Source organism: Ochotona princeps, chromosome 7 (genome assembly GCF_030435755.1).
Source record: "Ochotona princeps isolate mOchPri1 chromosome 7, mOchPri1.hap1, whole genome shotgun sequence".
Lineage (NCBI taxonomy): Eukaryota > Metazoa > Chordata > Mammalia > Lagomorpha > Ochotonidae > Ochotona > Ochotona princeps.
Genome location: NC_080838.1, coordinates 86,387,687 through 86,409,311, shown reverse-complemented (window position 1 = coordinate 86,409,311; position 21,625 = coordinate 86,387,687). Strand labels below are relative to the sequence as shown.

General features: G+C 46.8%; 1 protein-coding gene across 1 annotated transcript in view; it reads right to left on the bottom strand.

The window, feature by feature from the left end:
- CSMD1 (CUB and Sushi multiple domains 1) overlaps positions 1-21,625 on the bottom strand; it is a 652,915-nt gene that overhangs the window by 583,483 nt on the left and 47,807 nt on the right. The window contains exon 3 of the mRNA XM_058666667.1: positions 2,861-2,938. Coding sequence (XP_058522650.1) covers positions 2,861-2,938 — 78 coding nt within the window. The remainder of the gene's footprint in view (positions 1-2,860; positions 2,939-21,625) is intronic.

Here is a 21,625-nt window from a genome sequence, read left to right as displayed (position 1 = left end):
AACAGCATGAAGATCAAGGCAGAATCAGAGGGTCATGTGGGGAAGGAGCTGACAGCAATGTCAGTCAGACCTATGTTAAGTATTTCTTGTGATCATGTTCTCACATCCTCATAAAACAGCCTTAACTAGAGAATAAACACAGGGGTACTTCAAGGAGTTTATCGGAGAAAATGAAATCAAAAGATGTTTTGATGGAAAAACTATTGAAAGCCATGTGTAATTTTCTTAGAATGCTCACGTTCCGTAACATTTTTGAATACTCCCTCAATACATGAATTTCAAGTAGTTATCGCAAAAAAAAAGTTATGTCAGAATCATGTTGTACAGAGTACTTTTGGAGAGCTATTGTATCTAGCTCTAGGGAGATACAGAACTGCTGGGGACCCAAGTTCCCTGAATGGCCCAAAATGTAGGAGTGGCTCTTCACTCCATGCAGATACACAGCTGTAACACCAGCAACAGAAATCCTCATTGAAAGTGCCACTACATGCATAAAAACACATAAGTAAATGCCAGGGGCTCCCTGGAGCTCTGGCAGGGGACGTGGCACCCTGACCTGTGTCCTCTAGCAGCCCTGGCCGCCATCTGCTCTGCCAAGACAGGCTCCTCTGCACCCCTCATGCTGCTTCTCCCAGCCGTGCTTACAGAGCGCCCACTCCACGTCCCAGCCACAGTGAGCAGTTCACAGACACTTCGGTTTACCCGCTTGACAATCCTACCAAATGGTGGTGAGGTTAACAAATAACAGGCACTGAGCTGGAGGAAAACCTAGACCTTCACAGTCTCTGGCTTCAAACCCTCGTCCCTTCCTGTAGGAAACATTTCACTTGGCTTTCTCAGTCGCACGTTTCATAGAAGCAACTGATGGCCACCGACCGCACTGCTGATCAGTGGGGGGGCCCGCAGTTATTTCAGTTTCTCATTTGCTCTAATGAGTAATGCCCAGGTCTGACAAATACAGTTTGGCACCATTAGGAAACAGGCAAAACTGCTTCTAATATCAAATAAATCATTGCACATCTGTCTTTATGTTCACAGAAACCCCCCCAAAATCAACCCCCTCCAAAAATCATTTGGCATGAATGTCACCCTGTCAGGTCCACGCAATGCCCGATTGGTTTAGTCTTGGGCTGATACTGACTGACTACAAGGGCTCCGTGTAGAATTCCAGATTGCTTCTGGAGGTTTTTAGTCATGGAAATCATTTTCAAAATTATTATAATTGCTATAAAATTATTATAAAATTACTACAGCTCTCCTGTAAGGAATAAACTGAACTAAGCTAAAAACAAAAATGGTAAATCTCTTAAAATTCCCATTTTTTTCCCTCTCTGTGTCTCAGCTGCTTCTGTAGTCTTTGAATTTACTTTTCTGTAGAGGGTCCTGGTCACGATTCCACAACGCAGGTTCACTATGGACCCTAAGATATCAAGCTGCCAGAAGGAGCTGGGGATCCCACATCTCCAGACCACATTCCAGGCTGGCTCCGTTTCCTTCCCCCAGGTGTCCCAAACAGCCATGAACTAACATTACTAATGCAGGAAACCCCCAAACAGGTATATTGATAAAACTGTATAGGTGAGTCCATACTGTGGACTGTTTTTATTCAGTAATTTTAAGACTATTGTCATGGACAAAACCATATGCAGAATTCAGTTATGACTTACAGGTTAAAATAGAGCAGTGGACCTCGGGAGCTCAGAGCTCTCCCATAATCTACCTTTACAAAGTGCCAGGCAGTAACAGCCAGCTAAGCTATGGAGACCCAAGAGCCCAGCCCTGTCAGAGGAGGAAGAAGCCATCAAGGGCCAGGAAAGGCTCAGAAAGTGTTGGACACAGCAGATGGGCCACACTGGGGGCCCAGGGCTCCAGAGGGGTTGTGGATCTCCATTGGCAGGTGTGGGGAACCTTCTTCTGCCAGGGCTCATGTGGATATTTACATCAAGTGCTTGCTACATAAAATCGTCAACTTCAAAAATCAGCCTACTATGGCTTATTGAATTCTGAGTCCCACTCACAGACCAAATAATTCTGTAGGTCTTCTACAGCCTAAGGTCTGGACGTATCCCCCCTGCTCCCGCGAAGGGACATGTGAACCCCTGGGACTGCGGTCAGGTGAGCTCCCAGGGAGGCTCCAGCAAAATCAGTCCACAAGGTAAGAGCCAACCCCTGGCAGCAAAACCAGGAGAAACAGGGCCTTTGCAGGGGGGGAGCATGGATGTCAGGATGCCGGACGCATTTGCCGGAAAGCACAGGGCCACTGGAAGGGGCTGGATCCATGGGCGGTGGGAGGTGGAGTGGGAAGAGGAGAGGAGGCCGACTGCAGGTGCAGAGGGCACTGCTCCTGCTCCAAGCCAGGATCCCTCAGGCACAACAAAGGAGGAGGGTGGGACCTGTCTCCAGATCTTGCTTTCTCTTTAGAAAGACAATGGCCTTGCCCAAAGCTTTACATTCACATTCTTCAGGCAACCAGTGGTCAAAACTTTTTCAGTGGGAAATTGACAAAATTAAACTTTTTTTTCTAAAGAAATATCAGCCTGGTCTATGTATAGGGGTGTGTGTGGGAGGGAGTGTCAGGAAGCAGAAAGAAATCAGCCCAGCACCCTTATTCAACAAGGACTCCAGCAGGCCCAGCCTTAGCCCTGAGGAAGGCACACAGATTGAGATTCACTGAGGCCTGGAGTCTCTGTGTAAATTAGCTCAGTGACTGTGTGTGCAGGCAGTGGCCATGGGAAGAGCAGTTTATACAACGAGTTCTGTGCAGTCCCATCCTTCCTGATCTTGCCCCAAAACCAGTGTACAGAGGTTTACACTGCGCAGGGCAGGTTCACGCGCCTCAGCCAAAGAGAAGCTGACTTACACACGGAGTTCTTGTGGCTGCTCTCCTTGCTCGGAAGCATCTTGACCCCTCTGGACTTCAGTTCAATCGCCTTTTTCACTGCAAGAGACAAAGTCCAGGCATTAGCAGGTGAGTTGTAGGGCCTACCCCAAAGGCACCCTCATGATGCTCTAGTCACAGGCCCTTCCACCAATCCCTGAAACTAAGACAGTCCTCAGAGACTACTAACACAGGCAAGTGATATGAGAGTTTGCAAAAGACGCTGCAAGGCCAGGAAGCAGCAAGACCACAGCACGCAGGGTCAGAAGCTCAAAGAAACACTTGGCAGTCTGCCTCGCAAGCTCCCACCCATCTGCCATGACAACTGGCAAACCGTCCAGCCACTACTCAGTCTTAGCTCCTCAAAGCACTCAGGCACATGGTGCCTTCTTGATTTTTTGTGTCCTTCATAAACAAAATGTGTGTGTGTGTGTGTGTGTGTGTGGTGGGGAGGTAGCATATGAAGGAAGATTGGCTTTTGACAAACAAGTCAAGCTAAAAAAGGAAGGAAGAGTCCGGCAGGACCAGAAGACGTTCTCCCTGCTGGCATCTAGATGTGGACTTGGGCCTGCCTTTGTCAAGGTGCCGGGTTGCGTGACCATGCCTTCACCACATGGATGCCCAGTGCCAACCCAGCTCTGGCCTTAGCCTCGCTCCCCAGCCCCAAGGGCCTGCACCGCCTCTCCTCCCTGCTCCAGGGGCTTGGCAGTAGCCTCCAGCCCCTCCTGCCTGTGCAGCCAAGAGCACCGTGAGCCTGGAGGGCAGAAATCAGGACAGACTCTGATGCGTTTGGTTTCCTGGGACGTGCAAGTGAAAGGCCAGGCCTTCGCCCATGGAACAGCGCAAGGTGCTACCAAATCCTTTGGTTGTCACTAAAGTCAATAATAGCTCTGTTTTTTCTTTCAGAATAAACTGAAAACTGGTTGCCACTGTCCATCAGTATCACACAAAAGCTTTTGAATTCAAAGAGAAATAATGCCTTCCTAAGGGGGTTGGCGTTTGCTTTCCTCATCCAAGGGATCACTGGAGGAAGATCTTCCTCCGGAAGAGAACGAACTGAAAGCACCTTTCAAGAAACAGGATTCACCATGCAAGAGGCTCGCCCACTGATTCAAAAGGTCAGCTCAACCCAGCAGGTGTCTCAAGAGAGGGGCCGAGGGTGCAGCCTCCCTGGACTCAGGGGTGTCCACGCAGCTGAGCTGCGCTGGGAGCAGCAGAGGCTTCGGCCCTATCACCAGGATCTTGTAGGGAGGCCAGGCCGAGTCTCGGGGAGCTCTGGAGGTGCTAAGGCGCCGGGGACTCCAGGTCAGCAGCCATTGGCTGCTGCTCTCGGTGTGGCGTGGAATACTCTGGTTATGGGCAACCTCAAAGGGCAGAACGCAGTGCCACGCCTGGCCTGAGTCTCCGCAGGATTCCAGCCACGCACGCAAAACTCCCGGACACCCCACAGCTCAGCAGCCAGGCCCTTGCAAGAACGACCACCGCTGTGTCCGCGCCGCACCTGGCTCAGGGTAGCGGCCACAGTGAGGCCTCCAGGGCCCGACTGGGTCAGGTGGGCTCTGCCCTCAGAGCGGAAAGGAAGGGGCGACCCTTCCCGTCGCACCACCTCTAGGAGCTGTGCGAGGTCAAGGTCCCTGGGTCACGGATTAAACAAGCTGGGGGCGGGGGTCATAGCACGTTTCAGCTGTGCCAGAAAGGACTCAGCCGAGCTAGACCCCGGGAATGAAAGCAGGAAGGGGCTTCGGGCACTCGGAGCCCTCTTCCGGGCAGCAGGGCTGACTCAGGAGGCCACCAGGGCACCTGCGGGGTCCTGGCAGCGCCATCTCACCCTGGGCTCCTGGTCAATCCCGCGTGGCGGTCACTGCTGAGGCGGCCACAGCCTGCGGCCTCTCACGCGCCCTCGGCTCCTCAGCGCTGCCCACTGCCCACCGCCGGCCCCTCCGCAGCCGGGCCCACGCGAGGGAGCCCAGCAGCCCTGGCCGCCTCAGCCCATGGCACTGTCCCTGAGGCCTCCGCAGAGGGGAGCCTCAGCCCACGGCCCTTCCCCAGGCCTCCACCTCGGCGGCCATGGAGGGGCTCCTCAGCCCACGGCGCTGTCCCCGGGCCTCCACCTCGGCGGCCGCGGAGGCGCTCCCCTTGGGCGCATGCGCACAGGGTGGCGGGCTCGCTTCCGGCCCTGGAACCGGACAGTGCGCCAGTGTGTCTGTTCCCCAAGGGTGCTGACACGACTTTTGTTCGAAGTTATTCATGAGTGAGAAATGCACACAACTGAACAACGAACAGAATCACTCGCAATAAGATAATGTTTATACCTGAAGCAGAGGTCACCCCACAGAAATAGGGCGCCAGCTTCAGGCTGAGGAAGGTAAAGAGGGGAGCCGGGCACCTGGCGTGTCCTGAGGTACGGCCCCTCAGGACTACCTCGGTGAAAACCTGAAGAGTTCCAACATTCCATCCCCTAGCAAATGAGGACTGAAGGATCCTTAAATTTCCAGCAGGTGTATTTTTTACTGTTTCGTCTTCCCCCTTGTGTTCAGATTTGCTTCAAGTCAGCCCATTCTCATTGGAGAGCCCTGGTTTCTGGCAGAATTGAAAAGACTCAAGAAAAGTAGCAATCAGAAAATGGAGCATCAGGATGTTGAGCTGGCACCCGTATAGGATGCTGGCACTGCATGTCCTGACTGTAGCCACTGTGCCACACTATTGTCACCGTCTCTCCAGTTATTTGATTCATGTTCTGCCCATTGTTTGGTTTGGGTGGCACTCTAAACAGAGTGAGTCCCACACTGATTTCCTCTGGTTAATGTCTCCATAATCCCGATGAACAGTTCCACCCTGACGTGCTTACCGGGGTAGGGGTGGTGATTGTGAGTGTTCGGGGTGCTGCTAGTCAACAGATACACAATTCCAGACAGGAAGCACTGAAAGACATCTGGTTTACACCCAGGTGGCCGTGGGTGACAGCAGCGTGTCAGCAACTTGGACATTTTGAAAGCTGACTTTGTAGTGTTCTCCCCACAAAAGCAGAACTAAACCGAAGAAGTTAAAGTAGTTATCATCTCCTTTCTCTTAAAAAAAAAAAAAAAAAAAAAAAAAAAAAAAAAAAAAAAGCTTGGGGAATAGAACAATTCTGGGTGAATAGTTTTAGTTTAAAGATAGAAAAGATTGAAAAACACAATACCTACCTACTCTAATTTTATTATTGTTGTTGATGTTGTTGTTGTTATTTATTGCTATTAGTTGTGCAGCTGGATATCCTGTCCTCTGTTAGTGGTTAGGTGGTTTGAAAAATGGTTTCCTTGGTTGGTTTTAAAATTTAGGGAAACCATTGCTGCATAGGATTCATGGTGATTTTTCATTGTCGTTTCTACAAAGTACAACCAAATTAGGAGATGAGTACAAACATTCCTGTTCACATTTCTCTCTCTCTCTCTCTCTCTCTCTCTCTCTCTCTCTCTCTGTTTCTCTCTTTCTCTCTCTCTGTATTCAGGAGAGGCTGACGTGTCTGTCATTGCTCCTATATAAGCCACTGCCCCCTCAGCTCTCTCAGAAGAACTTGGAGTATCCACAAAACCTGTAATACCATCTGATCTCTGCTAGGAACCAAAGCCCTGTCTATACTCTTTACAGCTCTTTAAAATTCTCTTACCAGATGACATGGCTCAGCATCCATACCCATGACATGACTCAGCAGCTATAACTGTGACATGACTCAGCATCCATACCCATGACATGACTCAGCATTTATGGCAATGTTTTACCTACAAAGGGGAGCTCAGAGCATTCTAAACTAAAAAAAAAAAAATGTAAAATGGATTATAACATTTCTAAAATTCAGAACAGCAGCCTGTTGAATGATCATATTGTAGGGGAAATGTTCACATGTTAAAACACTATTGAATTTGAAGAATGTGGCTTTTCACACAACTCTATTAGACATTCTCTTTACTGAGATCTTCATAAATTCAGCCGATTCCCATACTTTTTTCAATCTTTCTTCATCCTAAAATATCTGTTTAGGTGGAACTCCAAAGCCTGTTCATTAAAACTGATGGCAGCAATGAGGAAATTCTTGAAAAAACTTAGTCTGACAAGGAATCTCTCCACTCTCTCTGCTACTTCTAACTATTTACAAAACAGCAGATTTGAAAGTTGTGTTACTTTGGTGCCCCAACTTAGGAAGTCCATGCATGTGAGGTTTTTCAAGAAGTTCTTGGAAAATGTGAACTGGGGCATTGTGGTGCAGTGGATAACATGACCACCTGTGATGTTAGGATCCCATATGCGTAGTGGTTCAAGTCCCAGCTATTCCATTACCAATCCAGCTACTTCTGATGTGCCTGGGAAAGCAGAAAAAGATGGCCCAAGTGCGAGGGATCCTGTACCCATGCAGCCAACACAGAAGCAACTTCTGGCTCCACAGTTTGGATGCAAGATCTGGATCTCCCCTTCTAACTCTGTCTGCCAAATAAATAATCTTAAAAAAATTTAAAACTAATTATAAATTAAAGATTCCTTTGCACCAAAAAAACCTTTTATTTAATTCTGTTTTCCTGTGAACTTTCAGGAGCCCTCCAATTACTGTGACACCTCATGCTCAGAGTCTTTTGTTCTTTAACTTACTGTGTCTTACATTTATCAATAGCTTCAATTAAATTTGACAGGCAATTGCACTCAATACACTAAAATATTTGTATGTATAATGCCTTTTTACATGTCTAATTAATTTTAATATTTCAAATTCTATTATATGTATTATTTCTTTTTTAAAGATTTATTTTTTTTTTAATTGGGAAGTCAGATATACAGAAAGGAGGAGAGACAGAGAGGAAGATCTTCTGACCAATGATTCACTCCCCCAGTGAGTGCAACGGCTGGAGCTGAGCCAATCCAAAGCCAGGAACCAGGAGCAAGGAGCTTCTTCCAGGTCTCCCATACAGGTGCAGGGTCCCAAGGCTTTGGGCCATCCTGGACTGCTTTCCCAGGCAACAAGCAGGGAGGTGGATGGGAAACAGGGCTGCCGGTGTTAGGACTAGTGCCCATATGGGATCCCGGGCATGCAAGGCAAGGACTTTAACCACTATGCTATCACGCCGGCCCTGTGTGTTATTTCTTGTACTGGGAGATAACAGTGTTCTTCAGATTTCTTTATTGGTTTAAAAGAAAAAAAAAAATTTTGTGCTTTCTTTACTTATCAAAAGATAAAAACTTGAACCCTTTAGAAATATCTCAAGGTTTTGTCAACCTTTTCCATTTTTAAGAGAAAAACAAGTGTCACAAAATGTGCACCTTAAGGGTTTAAAATTGTTCATATTCTTTTACTTCTCATATAGTTCTTTTTTTCTGGAAACATTTACACTATCATCTTTCATCAATTGTTATTACATTTGGATTTAGACTTTCATTCAAATTATTCAATCTTTTTTTTTTTCTGTAGGTCAGGTTCTTCCCCTCTCCAATCTCCCTTTTCAAACTGTCTTAAATTGCATTCTGGGATATATTTTGGAAGATTAATCACCATAATTCAGATCACCTTATATATAAATGTTAATTTAAATTTTTAAAATGTGCCCAAATATCTCCCCAGGTGAGAAGACCAAGTCTAACACCACAGCATTGACAGAGGTTCCTGGGCTCTGTTGCTTGCTAGGTCTGTGCCACTCCTGTGGGCTCACCAGGGTGCTCATGTGAGCCAAGGCCGGGCTCCTCAGGACTGTGCTGTCTTCATTCTTTTTCACTGTCTTCCTCCCTCCCTCCCTCCCTCCCTTCTTTCCTTCCTCCTTCCCTTCCTCCCTCCTTCCCTCCTCCCTCCCTCCCTCCTTCCCTCCTCCCTCCCTCCCTCCCTCCTCCCATCCTCCCTCCCTCCCTCCTCCCATCCTCCTTCCCTCCCTCCCTCCTCCCTTCCTCCTTCCTCCCTCCCTCCCTACTCCCTTCCTCCCATCCTCCTTCCCTCCCTCCCTCCCTCCCTCCTTCCCTCCCTCCTTCCCTCCTCCCTTCCTTCCTTCCTCCCTCCCTCCCTACTCCCTTCCTCCTTCCTTCCTCCCTCCCTCCCTCCTCCCTTCCTTCTTCTCTGTGTTTCATGAGGGCGCACCAGTGGATCCAAGCAGGGCATAGCCAGGCTCAACGTGACTTTTTTCTCTACCTTTCTTCCTCCGTCCCTCCCTTCCTTCTTTCTACAATACATACATCTTATTCCATGTCCCATTTTTGTGTGCTAAGACATGAGGAAAATCAAAGAAATTAGCAAGGTTTAAGCATGGAACCCTTCCATGGCCACCTGAGCTACGCCTGTCTCCTTTCTCTACTTTTCTGTGGGGCAGGAAACTGACCTTCTCAGACAAGTGTTTTCCCCTTGCTTCTCTTCTCATTCTCTGCCCAGTCTGAACCCACCCTTGGCAAGGTCACTCATAGAGCCCTGGTGCCGTTGCCACCAGCCTATCCTGTAGGGTCTCCTCTTCTTTCCCCGCTCCTCCCAGAGCAAGGGGCTAAGCGTTGTTCTCTGATTCCTTGGGATCAGTGTTTAGAGTCTCCTCTCAGCTCCCTTGGTCACGAAACGGGTACAAATACCACAATTATATGACAAGATAGAAATTTTAATAATACAAATTAGGCTTTCAAAATGATTACACATTGAGCACTATGCAAATGTTCTCTATGCGCCCTAGTTAATTCTATCAAAAAGCTAAGAGTTGTGCAACTATTACAATTATTTACACAAAGAAGACCCAGAAGTTCAGTCTTGTCTCCTAGGTCACAAAGCTTGAAGTACAAGACCCGCCAACACAACCCTCTGGGGGTCAGACGCCAGGAGGGGTCTGACCACATGCCTGGGGGTTCTACCAGAATATTACACCACATCCTTTTTGAGGAATATCATTTATTTTTTCTTCATACATTCAGAGTTATAAGTTTAGAAACTTACATATTACATTGTTTAATTCAATAATTACATGTTGGTAAACTTATCTTTCAGTAATGCGACATTTTTTAAATTCAACTGACTACTGTTTACGTAAGAAATCTCAGAATGAATTTTTATCTTCTTTGATAAAACATCTATTAATCCTCTAAGCTGATGGAGATGTTGAGACAGACACTTGGGTTGTACAGAATAATATTATAAATAGTTGTTGTGCTTTTCTTTTAATACTTTTAAATGAGTGGTCAAGATATATTGAATTCCTTCACTACAAAACAATAGCGTTTCTCCTCCATGTTGTACCTTTGTGTAAATGCTTTACACCATCTCACTCTCCAGTTTCACAGAGGTAGTTAGTCCAGCCGGCTTCAGACAGCCCTCCCTGCCAAGCAGATGTAAGAGGATCTTCAGGACATTGGATTCACCAGGCTTGAGCTTTATTTCAAGATTCAATGTATTTATTTGAAAAGTGGAGTTATAGAGAGAACAGAATAAGGGAGACAGAGAAGAAGAATAGAAAGAGGGGGAGGAGGTGGAGAAAGTAGAAGAATATGAAGAAAGAGAGAGAGGGTTTGCTTTAAACATTCTGGTTAAGTCTCAGTACAGTTGCAATGAGCAGGGTTTAGACCATCATCGCTGCTTTCTCAGGGGCATTAGCAGGGCTCTGCATCTGAAATGGAGGAGCTGGGACTAGAACCAGGCTCTGCAGGGGAGCATGTCACAGGAGGCAGCTTAGCCCACTGTGCCACTAGGATCTGGCCCCAACTTTGACTTCCTGTCACCATCATTCCACAGTTTGCATGTTATTTTATAGGGAGCCTGTTGCTGTATCTATTTTAAAGCACAGAAATTTTGCTATTGTTTCCTAGAATGTTTTGACCATAACACAAGAAAATATTAGTTATTCTTTATTATTATGAAATTTTATAATGCCCTTGAATAGCAACTCTTGAGGAAAACCAAAAGCCAAGTTGCAGAATCTAAATTAGGAAAACTTCATGTCTATGTTTAAAACAACAAATGTGCTTTTCTAAGTTGAAAAACAGATCACCTGTTGGGAAGTTAGTTTAGAAAAGTTCTTTTTTCTTTTTTGAAATTGCATATACTTGGCAATATCAATAATTTTATTGATAATCCTTGTTGACTTGCTACCAAGATCTTTTGATCTATTAAGAGTATAAAATTAACACAGAAATATTTTATAGCAAGAGTTATATGACTGTGGAAATAACCATGTCAAGGAAATGTGAAGGATTAGTGTGGGAATATCCACAAACACTTGGTGATTGGACTCTTTGCCAACTCAAAGGTAATTACAGAAAAATGCTGTATTTAAGGAAGGCAATTAACTTTATTCATCCCATGTGTGCTTGGCCAATCAGCGACTCTATTTAAATTGTGTGTTTTCTGTGATTTACATTTTGACACAAAAGAACATTCCTATTCAACTTGGAACAAGTTGGGATTAAAAGATTATTTTACCTAGCTTTAATAAGGATTTGCTGGTTTAGCCCAGAGGAATTGCTTCAATCATTCTACCCAGAAAAGTTGGCCTGGAAGGATGCAGGAGATAAGGGAGGGAGAAGAAAGGAGCAAGAGGGTAAGATGAGGCAGGAGCCGGCTTGGCTCCTGGGCACAGCTGAAGGGCGTGAGGGGACAGTGAGGAGGCCTGACAGTTCAGGCTCTTCCAGCAGACACTGCTTCTGTTTAGCCCTCTCCTGATCTGCACGTGACTGCCTCCCACGAGTTTCTGCTGCGATTTCCCACATTTACCCCCGGCGGTTATCTGGGGCCATTTCGCTTGCAACAAGAGTTTTACAAAATGTTGGATTCCTTAAAAAGATCACTTCAAGGTCGGAGACAGAGTCTACTTCTGGCAGTTTCCGAAGCAGTGAGTCACAGCCTTGGGTTCTCACCACCAATGGAACAAAGGGCCTGAATCCTCAGGTGCTGAGGTGCTAGTTCCTGATACCTGCTCAAAGTAGTTAAGGAAGAGCCCAGGGAGGCAGGCGCTGTGTGACTCCGGGTGCAGCTGCAGTCATGTCTCCTGGCACACGCGGTGGACACTCAGAAGAGCAACTTCAGGCACTGTGCAATGCAGGACTCTGAACACGCCCTCTGTGAGCGCAGGCCACTGAGGTACCCCGAGTGCTCTATGCCATGGGACAAGCCTCTGGCTGTCAGCTTGGCGTGGGCCGTTCTGAGAACACCATTCATGTGGAGTACACAAGGTTGTGCCCACCGTGCATTCAGGAGTGCTGTTGGCCTGTAGAGGGAAGCCCCAGCTTCACTTGGGCTAAAAGACTGGCACTTGCACAGTGTGGATTTTGAAGTTAGCTATGCTATGTAGTCGCTGTTCTGATCTCTTGGCGATGCCACCTGCACAGGTTCACTTGTCTCCAGTTCTCAGACTCTTCAGCCATTTGTGAACATGGGCTGGTGTGCAGGGGAGATCTCTGCTCTGGTTCCCGGCAGCCTGCAGCTGTGTCGGTTGGAGTCTGGCTGCCTTCCGTTCTTGCTTCCTGCTGACGCACTTGGAAAAGCAGCAGCAGACAGCCCAAGGGCACAGGCTGCTTCCTCCGTTGGGAAGCATCACCGAGTTCCGGCTCCTGGCGCAGCCTCAGTCCTTGTATCCATTTGTAGAGTGCACCAGTGGATTGAAGATCTCTCTCCCCCCACCTCTGTGTTTCAAATGAATATTTTTTGAAATAAAGACAATTATCACCTACCTCGTAAGGTAGCTGGGAAAGAGCCTGCAGCAGCACTGACCCCTGAGAGTTATGCGACATGGAGGAAAAGGGAGGCGTATGCAGTGCTTGGCTGTGTTGAAAGGGGAGCATTTTTGTCACCCATTCTCAGTTTCTCTGTTGAACTTCACTCCAGAGAAGGAGCTGTGGCAAAAACAATGGAAATCCTCTGGGAAAGGTTCCTAAGAATTAGGGTCATGTCTCAGGATTCTCTTTTCCAGGAGAAAAATTAGTACAATCACAAATCAACACATTTTCTAGTAGAAGTGGGAAGTGGAGGGACTGAACGGTTGTGACATCTCGTGGTGCCACACCTGCCTCTGCTCCTTGCAGGTTTGGCAGAAGCCAATCAGACGCCAGCATCGGGGTCAACTCTTCCCGTGGTGCTTTCTGACGCAGTAAGTGTTGTCAATCGCGAATCCAGGACAACCATTCAATACCTGCTGCTCCAGACCCTGTGCTGGTGCCGTGCAGCAGGGCAGTCCAATCACAAAGGGTGGCACTTCACAGTGCCTAACCCCGGTGTCATTGGGGTCAGTCTTTCTTCTCTCCTGAAAAGAGTGACAGCATAGTCCTTGTCTGTGACCCGTGGAGAAGCTGAAGTGATAACCCAGAGCCTGTGGGACTTGGTTCACTGGACATCGATGCAAGGCTTTGATTCAACAACTTGTTTTGCTCAAAGCAGCCCCACAAAAGGGAGAAGCTGACAATCGTTTCACTTGAATAACTGCTCTGTATGTGCGTGTGTGTCCACATATAGGGTGGTTTGCAAGCTGTGCTGAAAACATCCGTTTATTTTTCTAGTCTGCATGATTTTCTAAAGAATGTTCATCTTTCTGTCTTTGTAAGCAGCACAGCCTTCGAGCCTGGGGAATGGGCATTTGGTAGGGAGAACAAGGCAGGGACAGGAGGACAGAGTGCGGGCAGTGCTGCCTGCTCATCCCGGCTTCTTGGCAGCCCAGGGAGAAGCTGAGGGGCACCCCCAGCCCTGGCAGCCCACTCGCCCAGAGGTTGCCCTTCAGCTTCTGTCATGACAACACAGTGATCTGGGGCCTGGCACAAGAGACCGATTTTGAGATTTTTTTTCTTTGTTTCTAAGTATTAATGGTGTTTCAGCTGTAAGCTGTTTCCATCCTTCCCACTTCAATTATTCTTAGTTTGTAAATACCATTATTTTGCTGTTTTCCCACCGATGCTTTTGGAAAAGCTTCATTAATTGCATTAAATGACATATTAAATCAAAGTTAATGTGGTGAAGAAAAGAACTAAATTGTAAATTCTTTACATGGGAATAATAAAATTTCTCTCTGAATGAACACCCTTTTCTTAAGCCATCTTTGAGAAATTAATTACAGGGACTTTTCTGAGAAGTGTATTCTGAAGAAAACAGCTGCGAACTAAGAGTTTGTCTAGTCAACCTACACAGGAGCTGGCTCATCTACCCTCTGCCCTCAACCGTCAGCAAAACCCTGCGCAAGGCTGGCCACACGACACAAGGGTGCCAGGCGTGCAGGGTTCCTCCGCCATCGCCAAAACCTGCTCAAAGCAGGCCGCAGGATCTGGGGTTACCGGCTGTGCTGCATACCAGGGTTTGTCAGAAGCATAATCAAGGTGTTATAAGAAATAGGACCTAAAGATCAACTGTCTTCAATCTGGAGAAACAAATATTGCATGGAATCCCAACACACACAATATCCATAAAAGCTGAGAAGCTGAAAGTGACTTCAGTAGTTTGAAACCACAGCAGCTAAGTAATCAAAACAGCTATCTTTGTAAATTACAGTTTTTCAAAATGACTTACTATTTAATTTTTCTTATTTTTATTTTATTTGAAAAGCCTGACCACTTTGGTGCACTCTTCTGTTGTGAAAAAAAAAAAAAGAGCTGTTATCTTTGCCTCTAATTTATAATCTTTATCGCTAAAATATTTTGCTAATGATTTGAAAAGGACCATGGTGACAGAAGTCCCCACTAGAACTATTTGTTGCCGGCATAACGAGTGTGTGTGTGTGTGTGTGTGTGTGTGTGTGTGTGTTAACACAATGTCCTGCCAATTGCCCTGGAATAGTTTTTTCTGGCTTAGAAGACTATTTTGCGTTTTAAGTTTTCTTATTATCTAACTATGCAAAACAAATTTTTTAAATTAATTTTATTTCAAAGACAGAGAGAAGAATGAGAGAGATCTTACGTCTGTTGGTTCTTTCCCCCAGCTACCTGAAAGCTGAGGACAAGCTGAAGTCAGGGTCTAGCACCACCTTCCATGTTCTCCCATGGCTGGGGAAACCCAAGAGCTTTAGCCATCAGTTGCCACTTGGGGTACTTATTAGCAGAGAACTAGAACTGGGACCTGGAGCCAATTCCAGCATCTCAAACCAGTGTCCCTAGTGGCTACACCAAATGCATACCCATCCCTGAGACAGAAGTTTCAGCTTTGCCGTACAGTCCGAGCAGCTGGAAGTGAAACTGACCCTCTGCAAGGGAGAGCATGAGCAGGTACAGAAAAGTAGGACAACTTTAGCCTTGTCGTTGGCATGCCCAGAAGACATGGAGCTAAGCACTTGATCGCAGGGGAGCCTGTCACCCAAAGCTGGGCTGGAGATCTGGACAGAGGAACTGTGAGGGTGGAACAGCAGACAGGAGCAGCTCAGCTGCAGCTCTCAGAGCCAAGCAGGGACCTCCAGGGACATGTATTGGATCAAAGCTGTCTGCATAGTCATACTAACGCATCACTTGGTTATCTCACTATGAGCACAGGCAAGAGTGGGTAACACTGCGGAGTCTTCAGCAGAGCAGAGAAAGAGGAATGGAAGTGACGAAGGCTGTTAGTCCTGTGGCCGGTCCTCTCACATCCTGCTGGCTGGTGCGGAAGTCCTTACAGAGCGTGTGTGCTCCATGACGAGGCAGCACTGGTCTCTTAAGATTCCCTTAAGTATGTGTATAATTCTCAGATGCCAGACAGTAAGTCACTGCTTCTTCATGGAGCATCCCCTTGCATTTAAAACATGCATGCACTACAGTGAGTGCTGTAGTTTCCATTTCATATAAATAAAACAGAGTAGCACTCCCTTATCTGTGGAGATTATTTCTCTGGTACAAAATGTCATATATATTATAATGATACATGTTCCATCTACATTCCCTGATTTCTTTCATGAACATACATGTCCATCATAAAGTTTAATTAATGGTTGGCACAGTACAGGCAGCCATCTAATGTAGAAGATATTGGTTAAGATGTCTCTATCCTGTATTGGAGTCCCTTGGGTCTCACAGGCTGCTCTGATTCCAATCTCCAACATCCTACTAGCACAGATTGTTGGAAGTACTGAGTGGTGACTCAAGCAACTGGCTTCCTGCACCTGCAGGACAGGCCCTGGCTTCCTGCACTGGCAGGACAGGCCCTGGCTTCCTGTACCGGCAGGACAGACCCTGGCTTCCTGCACTGACAGGACAGGCGCTGGCTTCCTGCACCCATAAGACAGGCCCCAGTTGTGTTTTGGCACTGAGCAGCTGGGGAGTGATCCAGCAGATGGGAGCTCTGTCTATGTGCTTTTCTCTTTCACCCAATCTATTAATAGCAAAGTAAGAGCACAAACAGTAATCAGAACAGGGCACTTGTACCAATCTGTAGCAATTTAATAGCAATTAACTTTATGTCTGTCTCTAAAAATTTCCTATTGCACTGCTCTCAACTTTCTGATTATGATGATGATGATGTGACTTAATACAATACCTATGTGATGTGGGCAAATGAGGTGAACAATGTCAATGCTGGTGAAGAACCTAGATGTTTTCTGCCTTTTGTGATTCTGCCTTAATGGCTTGGCTGGGGGCTGTATGAACTCCAGGCCTGATAGTCTACATGACACCCGGCAGGACACCTGGCAGGTCACGGAGACAGACCACTCCTCAGGAAGGAGGTACCTGGTGTTGGGGGCTGTGTGAACTCCAGGCCTGATAGTCTACATGACACCCGGCAGGACACCTGGCAGGTCACGGAGACAGACCACTCCTCAGGAAGGGGGTACCTGGTGTTTGATAAAATCCACCGCCCTATAGCTCATCAATTTGTACTTTTTGAAAGTTGCTTGCTTCAAACCCACCAATAGAAGCCTGCTAAATCATGACTGTATAATTAATAGCCTGAAATGTATAAGAACTGGGGGGCTTGGGCTCGCTCTCTCTCTCGCTCGCTCTCTCTCGCTCTCTCTCTCTCTGGCTCACGTGCTCTCTTTTTGCCTTCCCTGCGGATCAGCGGCTGCCCCTGCCCAGCCCAGCCATGTTGGGCTGGGAGAGGTGGCTGGGAGACCAAAGTTAACCTGAATAAACCACCTTTATGCCTTAGCTCTGACTTCAGACTTGATGATTATCTGGGGATTTCAAAATCCAGCACAGCACTGGGACACAGTATAAGGCTAATGTGTAAGGCTCACTGGAGCAGGGATGCCACGGCTAACAGCTGTGAGCTGTGCACAGTGTGGGTGTGTTAGACACAGGGGAATTCACACCACAAGAATGAAGCAAGAGGTAACTGCAAACTTAAAACATATAAGTCATTTATTTCTGGAAAGTTCTACTCTTAGATTGCATTGAACACAGATAACTGTTATCACAGGCAGGGAAACCACACATGAGGGATACTCAGTTACACATAAACTCAGGGCCTTGGAGCGGCAAAAACTTGACATATCTTGTTCTGCAGGCCAGACCTCCTGGTGTGGCTCACCGGGTACCTGGCCTGGTAATGACACTCGGGGCTTTGGTGGAGCTGGCTTCCCCTTAGAAAGCCTAGGAAAGAACCCTCTCCCAGGGTTCCCGGTCATGGCGAAGAGTCTTCCCTGTGACTCTCAGGCCAAGGTCGGCCATGCAGTTATGCTCAGTCCCTGAGGCTCACCTGCTCCTTGCCCAGGGTCCCTTCAGCCTTCAAGACAATGGGGACCCCAGTGCGCAATATGCCCAAACAGGGACTCTCCTTTCCAGGGCTTGTCAGGTGACATAAGCCCACTCAGGGCCATCTGCTCAAGCCATCTGAGCCTACAAGATGCACTAATCCTGCAAGCCGTAAATGAGCTGGCTTGTTAACGGGAGATGCGCCTTATGTATGCGTGCACCTGTGGGGGCCAGTTGAGCTTTGTCCTTGTCACACGGAGATATTTGGACACTCGGACATCCAATCTTTGGTGATATTTATTTAGAAATAGTAAGCTAACATTTTTGAAAAGCAAATGGATAGTATTTTTGCTAATGATGAAAGCTAAGTGTGCAAGCAAATGTTAGATTTGTGGGCATGACCTTTACATAACTTCTTAACACTTAAGACTTTTCTGAAAATATCAGGGGTGATATTAGCAAATGTGATTTATTTAAAGACATTCTCCTATTTTTGATGAAATTGACACTAACATTTGAAAAAGCTAAATAACTCATGGAAAATTTTAAGCAGGACCTGCACACGACCTCCTTAGAATCATGCATAGATTAAACTTTATTCAAAATGTAAGGCAGACCAACGGAGTTCACCACCTTCCGGTACAGGAAGGTCATTCCTGTGGCTTTATATTGCACACTGCAATCACGGTTGAAGAGACAGCCATGTGTTCAGTTCAGTTTAGTGGGCTTTAAAGAAGAATGTCTGTAAATGCTTCCCACAAACCTCCTGTTGCATTCTCCTGTCATCTGTGTGAACTCTGACTGCTCATTGACTTCTGAGAAAATACCAGTGGGAGATGATAAAGTTATAGGCTTAAGAAACCAGCCTCTTCCAACAGCCAGACATAAAAGCTTTTCAGAGATGTAACACAATACAGTACTTCACAGCCCTTTCATTTTTGCCTTCTGAAAATAGTTATTTTCAAAAAACATAGAATATTGACTTTAATTGGGGTATTGTCACTTTAAATTCAAAGCCACGCATTTAAATATTTCCGTGGGTATCATTATTGCTGTGTTGAATGCTAATAACCTAACCCACAGAAAATGAGCTTTGGCATGTTTGATAATTTTCAAAAAGGTCCTGAATATGAGGGATTGGGTTCGTCCAGTCGTTCCGGAGCACAGAGTCAGAGAAGGGGAAAGAAATGAACACTGTGTCCCCCACACACGCTCAAGGAGGACATCCATGCTGCGGGCGTGGGCTAGAGTTCAGGAGGTCCATTAGCTGAAGTGGCAATAAGAAAAAAAATGGTATACTTTTTTCCCTACTAAGCAATACTTGGAAAAACAGTATTTTTCTTCTTCAACATAGACAAAAGGCCATAATAGTTGTTAATAGTACTTTTCCTCAGCTGAAATCAGACATTGCCTGATTCTATAAAAATCAATAAACAACACCTGCTGATGAGGATGCGGGGTAAAGGTACCTTAAGCCACTCGTGCAGCCACTGTGGAAGTCAGAATGGAGAATACTCAGACAGTTGGGAACTGACCTACTGTGTGACCCAGACACCCCACTCCTGGGAACACGTCCAGAGGAAGTGCAGCCTGGGTGGGAGGGAGCAAGCGGCAACACTACGCTCCTAGCAGCACAGCCCACAGTGGCAAAGACCTAGAAACAACCCAGATGCCTGTCAGCAAATGGATGGATGAAATATTAGAGATTTGAAAATAGTTATTGCAAGTTACATTTGCATGTAACTTTTTGACTCAGGATATCAGCTCTTTTTAGACATGTCATGGGTCAAGATTAAAAAATAATCACACAGATTATTTTAAAAGTCAGTGATAAATGTCCCAATATTCTGGTGTTTTTGGTTCTTGTTGCTTATTTTATGAATTCACAAATGCTATCCTGAGAAGAGGCCTGCTAACTTCTTCACATCTCATCACCTTGGTAACATCTTAGACAACGTCTAGCTGAGAGGTCAGGAAGGTGAGTGTTAAGTAGATGAGTTCGGGAAGGAGCAGGCATGCACCCTGGAGTAAGGAGCTTGCTTCCTGGAAGCACAGATGGGGCACAGAGAAACACCACCAGGGCGGCGCCGACGAGGCTTGGGTGTTGGACACTGGATCCAATGGATTGCAAGAGAATGTGATCAGGGTAAGTTCTCCTTTAGTAACAGGATGAAGGCAACACTCAGAAATGAAGAGATAGTCAAGCCCAGACATGACTTTGCAAATGTTCATTTACAGGAAGGGAAGAAGAATTAGGGTTGTAGCTGGATGAGATTAGAAAGACAAGGGGGTGTTTTGGGAGGCGCTTGTAGCGAAGGGGGTGCCGGCTTACATTTCCCATCCTTATCTCTGCCAGTCTGTTTGTATTTAATGGGCATGATTGAGAAGAAGAATGCAGCTGGATGGCTTAGGACAGAGGATCCTGGGGAAAGAGTGCCTGAACGGTACAGTGCAAACTCGGAAGGCTGGGGACCAGCCACCATGGAGCTGGGGAGCAGGCAGAGTGGGTGAACTTATGGTCGGGGTGTGAGCAAATTCAGGAGACGTGGAGGCCCCTGGCTTAGGGCCTTGTAGGCCTATGCCTCAGACCTCTCCTCACACTCACTGGCCTCATGTTATGACTGCATCCACCAACTGTGTAACACTCCCAGCAATGGAGACCAGTCTCCTCCCTTTATTCTGGGCTTGACCTAGTCACTCAGTTGCAATGAAAAGGAGCAAAAGTGTGGTGGTGATTGTGTGTGTGAATAGGGAGACCAGGTCATACAAGGCACTGCAGTCCCTGAACTCTATTGGATTCCCTCACCACTCAAGGAGTTAGCTGCTGTGTCATGAGGTCATAGCAGCAGCCATGGAAAAGTCTACCAAGGAAGGAGAGGGCTGCTTTTCCAACATCCACCAAGACGCTGAAGGTAATAACTGTGGGATAATTTCTAATGTAGCGATGGAGTGCTATCTGTCATACTAAAAAGGATGAGATAGGATTGTGGAAATGGCAGGGACGGACCATGTGGGTTGGGTGTGAGGCGTTAAATGGAGGCTGTGGGGCGTTTGCCAGCAGATTGCTCTCCTGCAAAACTGTGCCCTATTCCTGAATCTTCACGTGTGGAGAGAAGCAGGAGCCCAGGTATCTGTGCAAATGTTTCTGGGGCATCAGTACTGGGCAGTCATTGCCTTGTGACTAGACACCATAGGGTGACATCAGTCTGTTCTATTCCTAAGAGTTGTGATGTTTCTTTAGCCAATGGTATCTGAAACATTTTCATTTGGGAAACAGGGAGACAGACCGACGGACAGAGAAGTATCCCATCTACTGGTCACTCCCCATGTGCCCACAATAGTCAGAGCAGTGCCTGGATGAAACCAGCAGCTGAGAATGTCACTGGGGTCTCCTGTGTGGGTGGGACCAGAGCCTACAGGGGCAGGAAGCTAGGACAGAATAAGAAGTGGGGCCAGGACTCCAACCCAGATATCCTGATGGGAATGCAGGTGTCCTAGGAAGTGTCCTACTGGTGAACCCAGTGCCCATCTCACTCACAAGTTCTTTCATTATTGACAGAACTTTCTGGCCTATCCCTGGCTTCTGAGCCTTCCTTGTAACTCAGCCCTCTGATGTAAGTAGACAATACCATGAGTGCCTAGTGTGTTTTAATGCTCAGTTTCAGAATCACTGGCAAGCAGCCCAACTGGGTCCAAAGACAGAGTGCCTGTGCTCTCAGGAAACTCCAGACAACCCCCGTCTGGTGGAAGATGCAGCTGACAAAACCCCCGCTGGCGTACGCATCTGCAGCAGTGAGTACACACACCACCAGGAAACATGGTAAGCTCACTCCCAGTGCCTGCGCTGGCGCACTGGTAAGTGCACATCCTCCTTGCTCTCACTATGCAGGCAACAGCATTTGGTGTCCCCTAACACGCTGGTACTCCACAATGCCCTTTATTATCCACGTTTGTAATATGCAGCATTGTAGAAAAGGGTTTCCTTTGGAAACAGCCACTTTGATACAGCTGTTTAAATGTTTCATTTTAACACTAATTTATTTAAATGATTACCTCTGATAATTATCACAAAGGAAAAAGTTAATTCATGCCTGCGGCCCAGCTGGCACAGCTGTCCAAACGCCTTGTGACTGCAGAAGTGCTGTATGCCCCTTCACTGGCAGAGAACCTGTGAGTGAGGGTGTGCCTGAA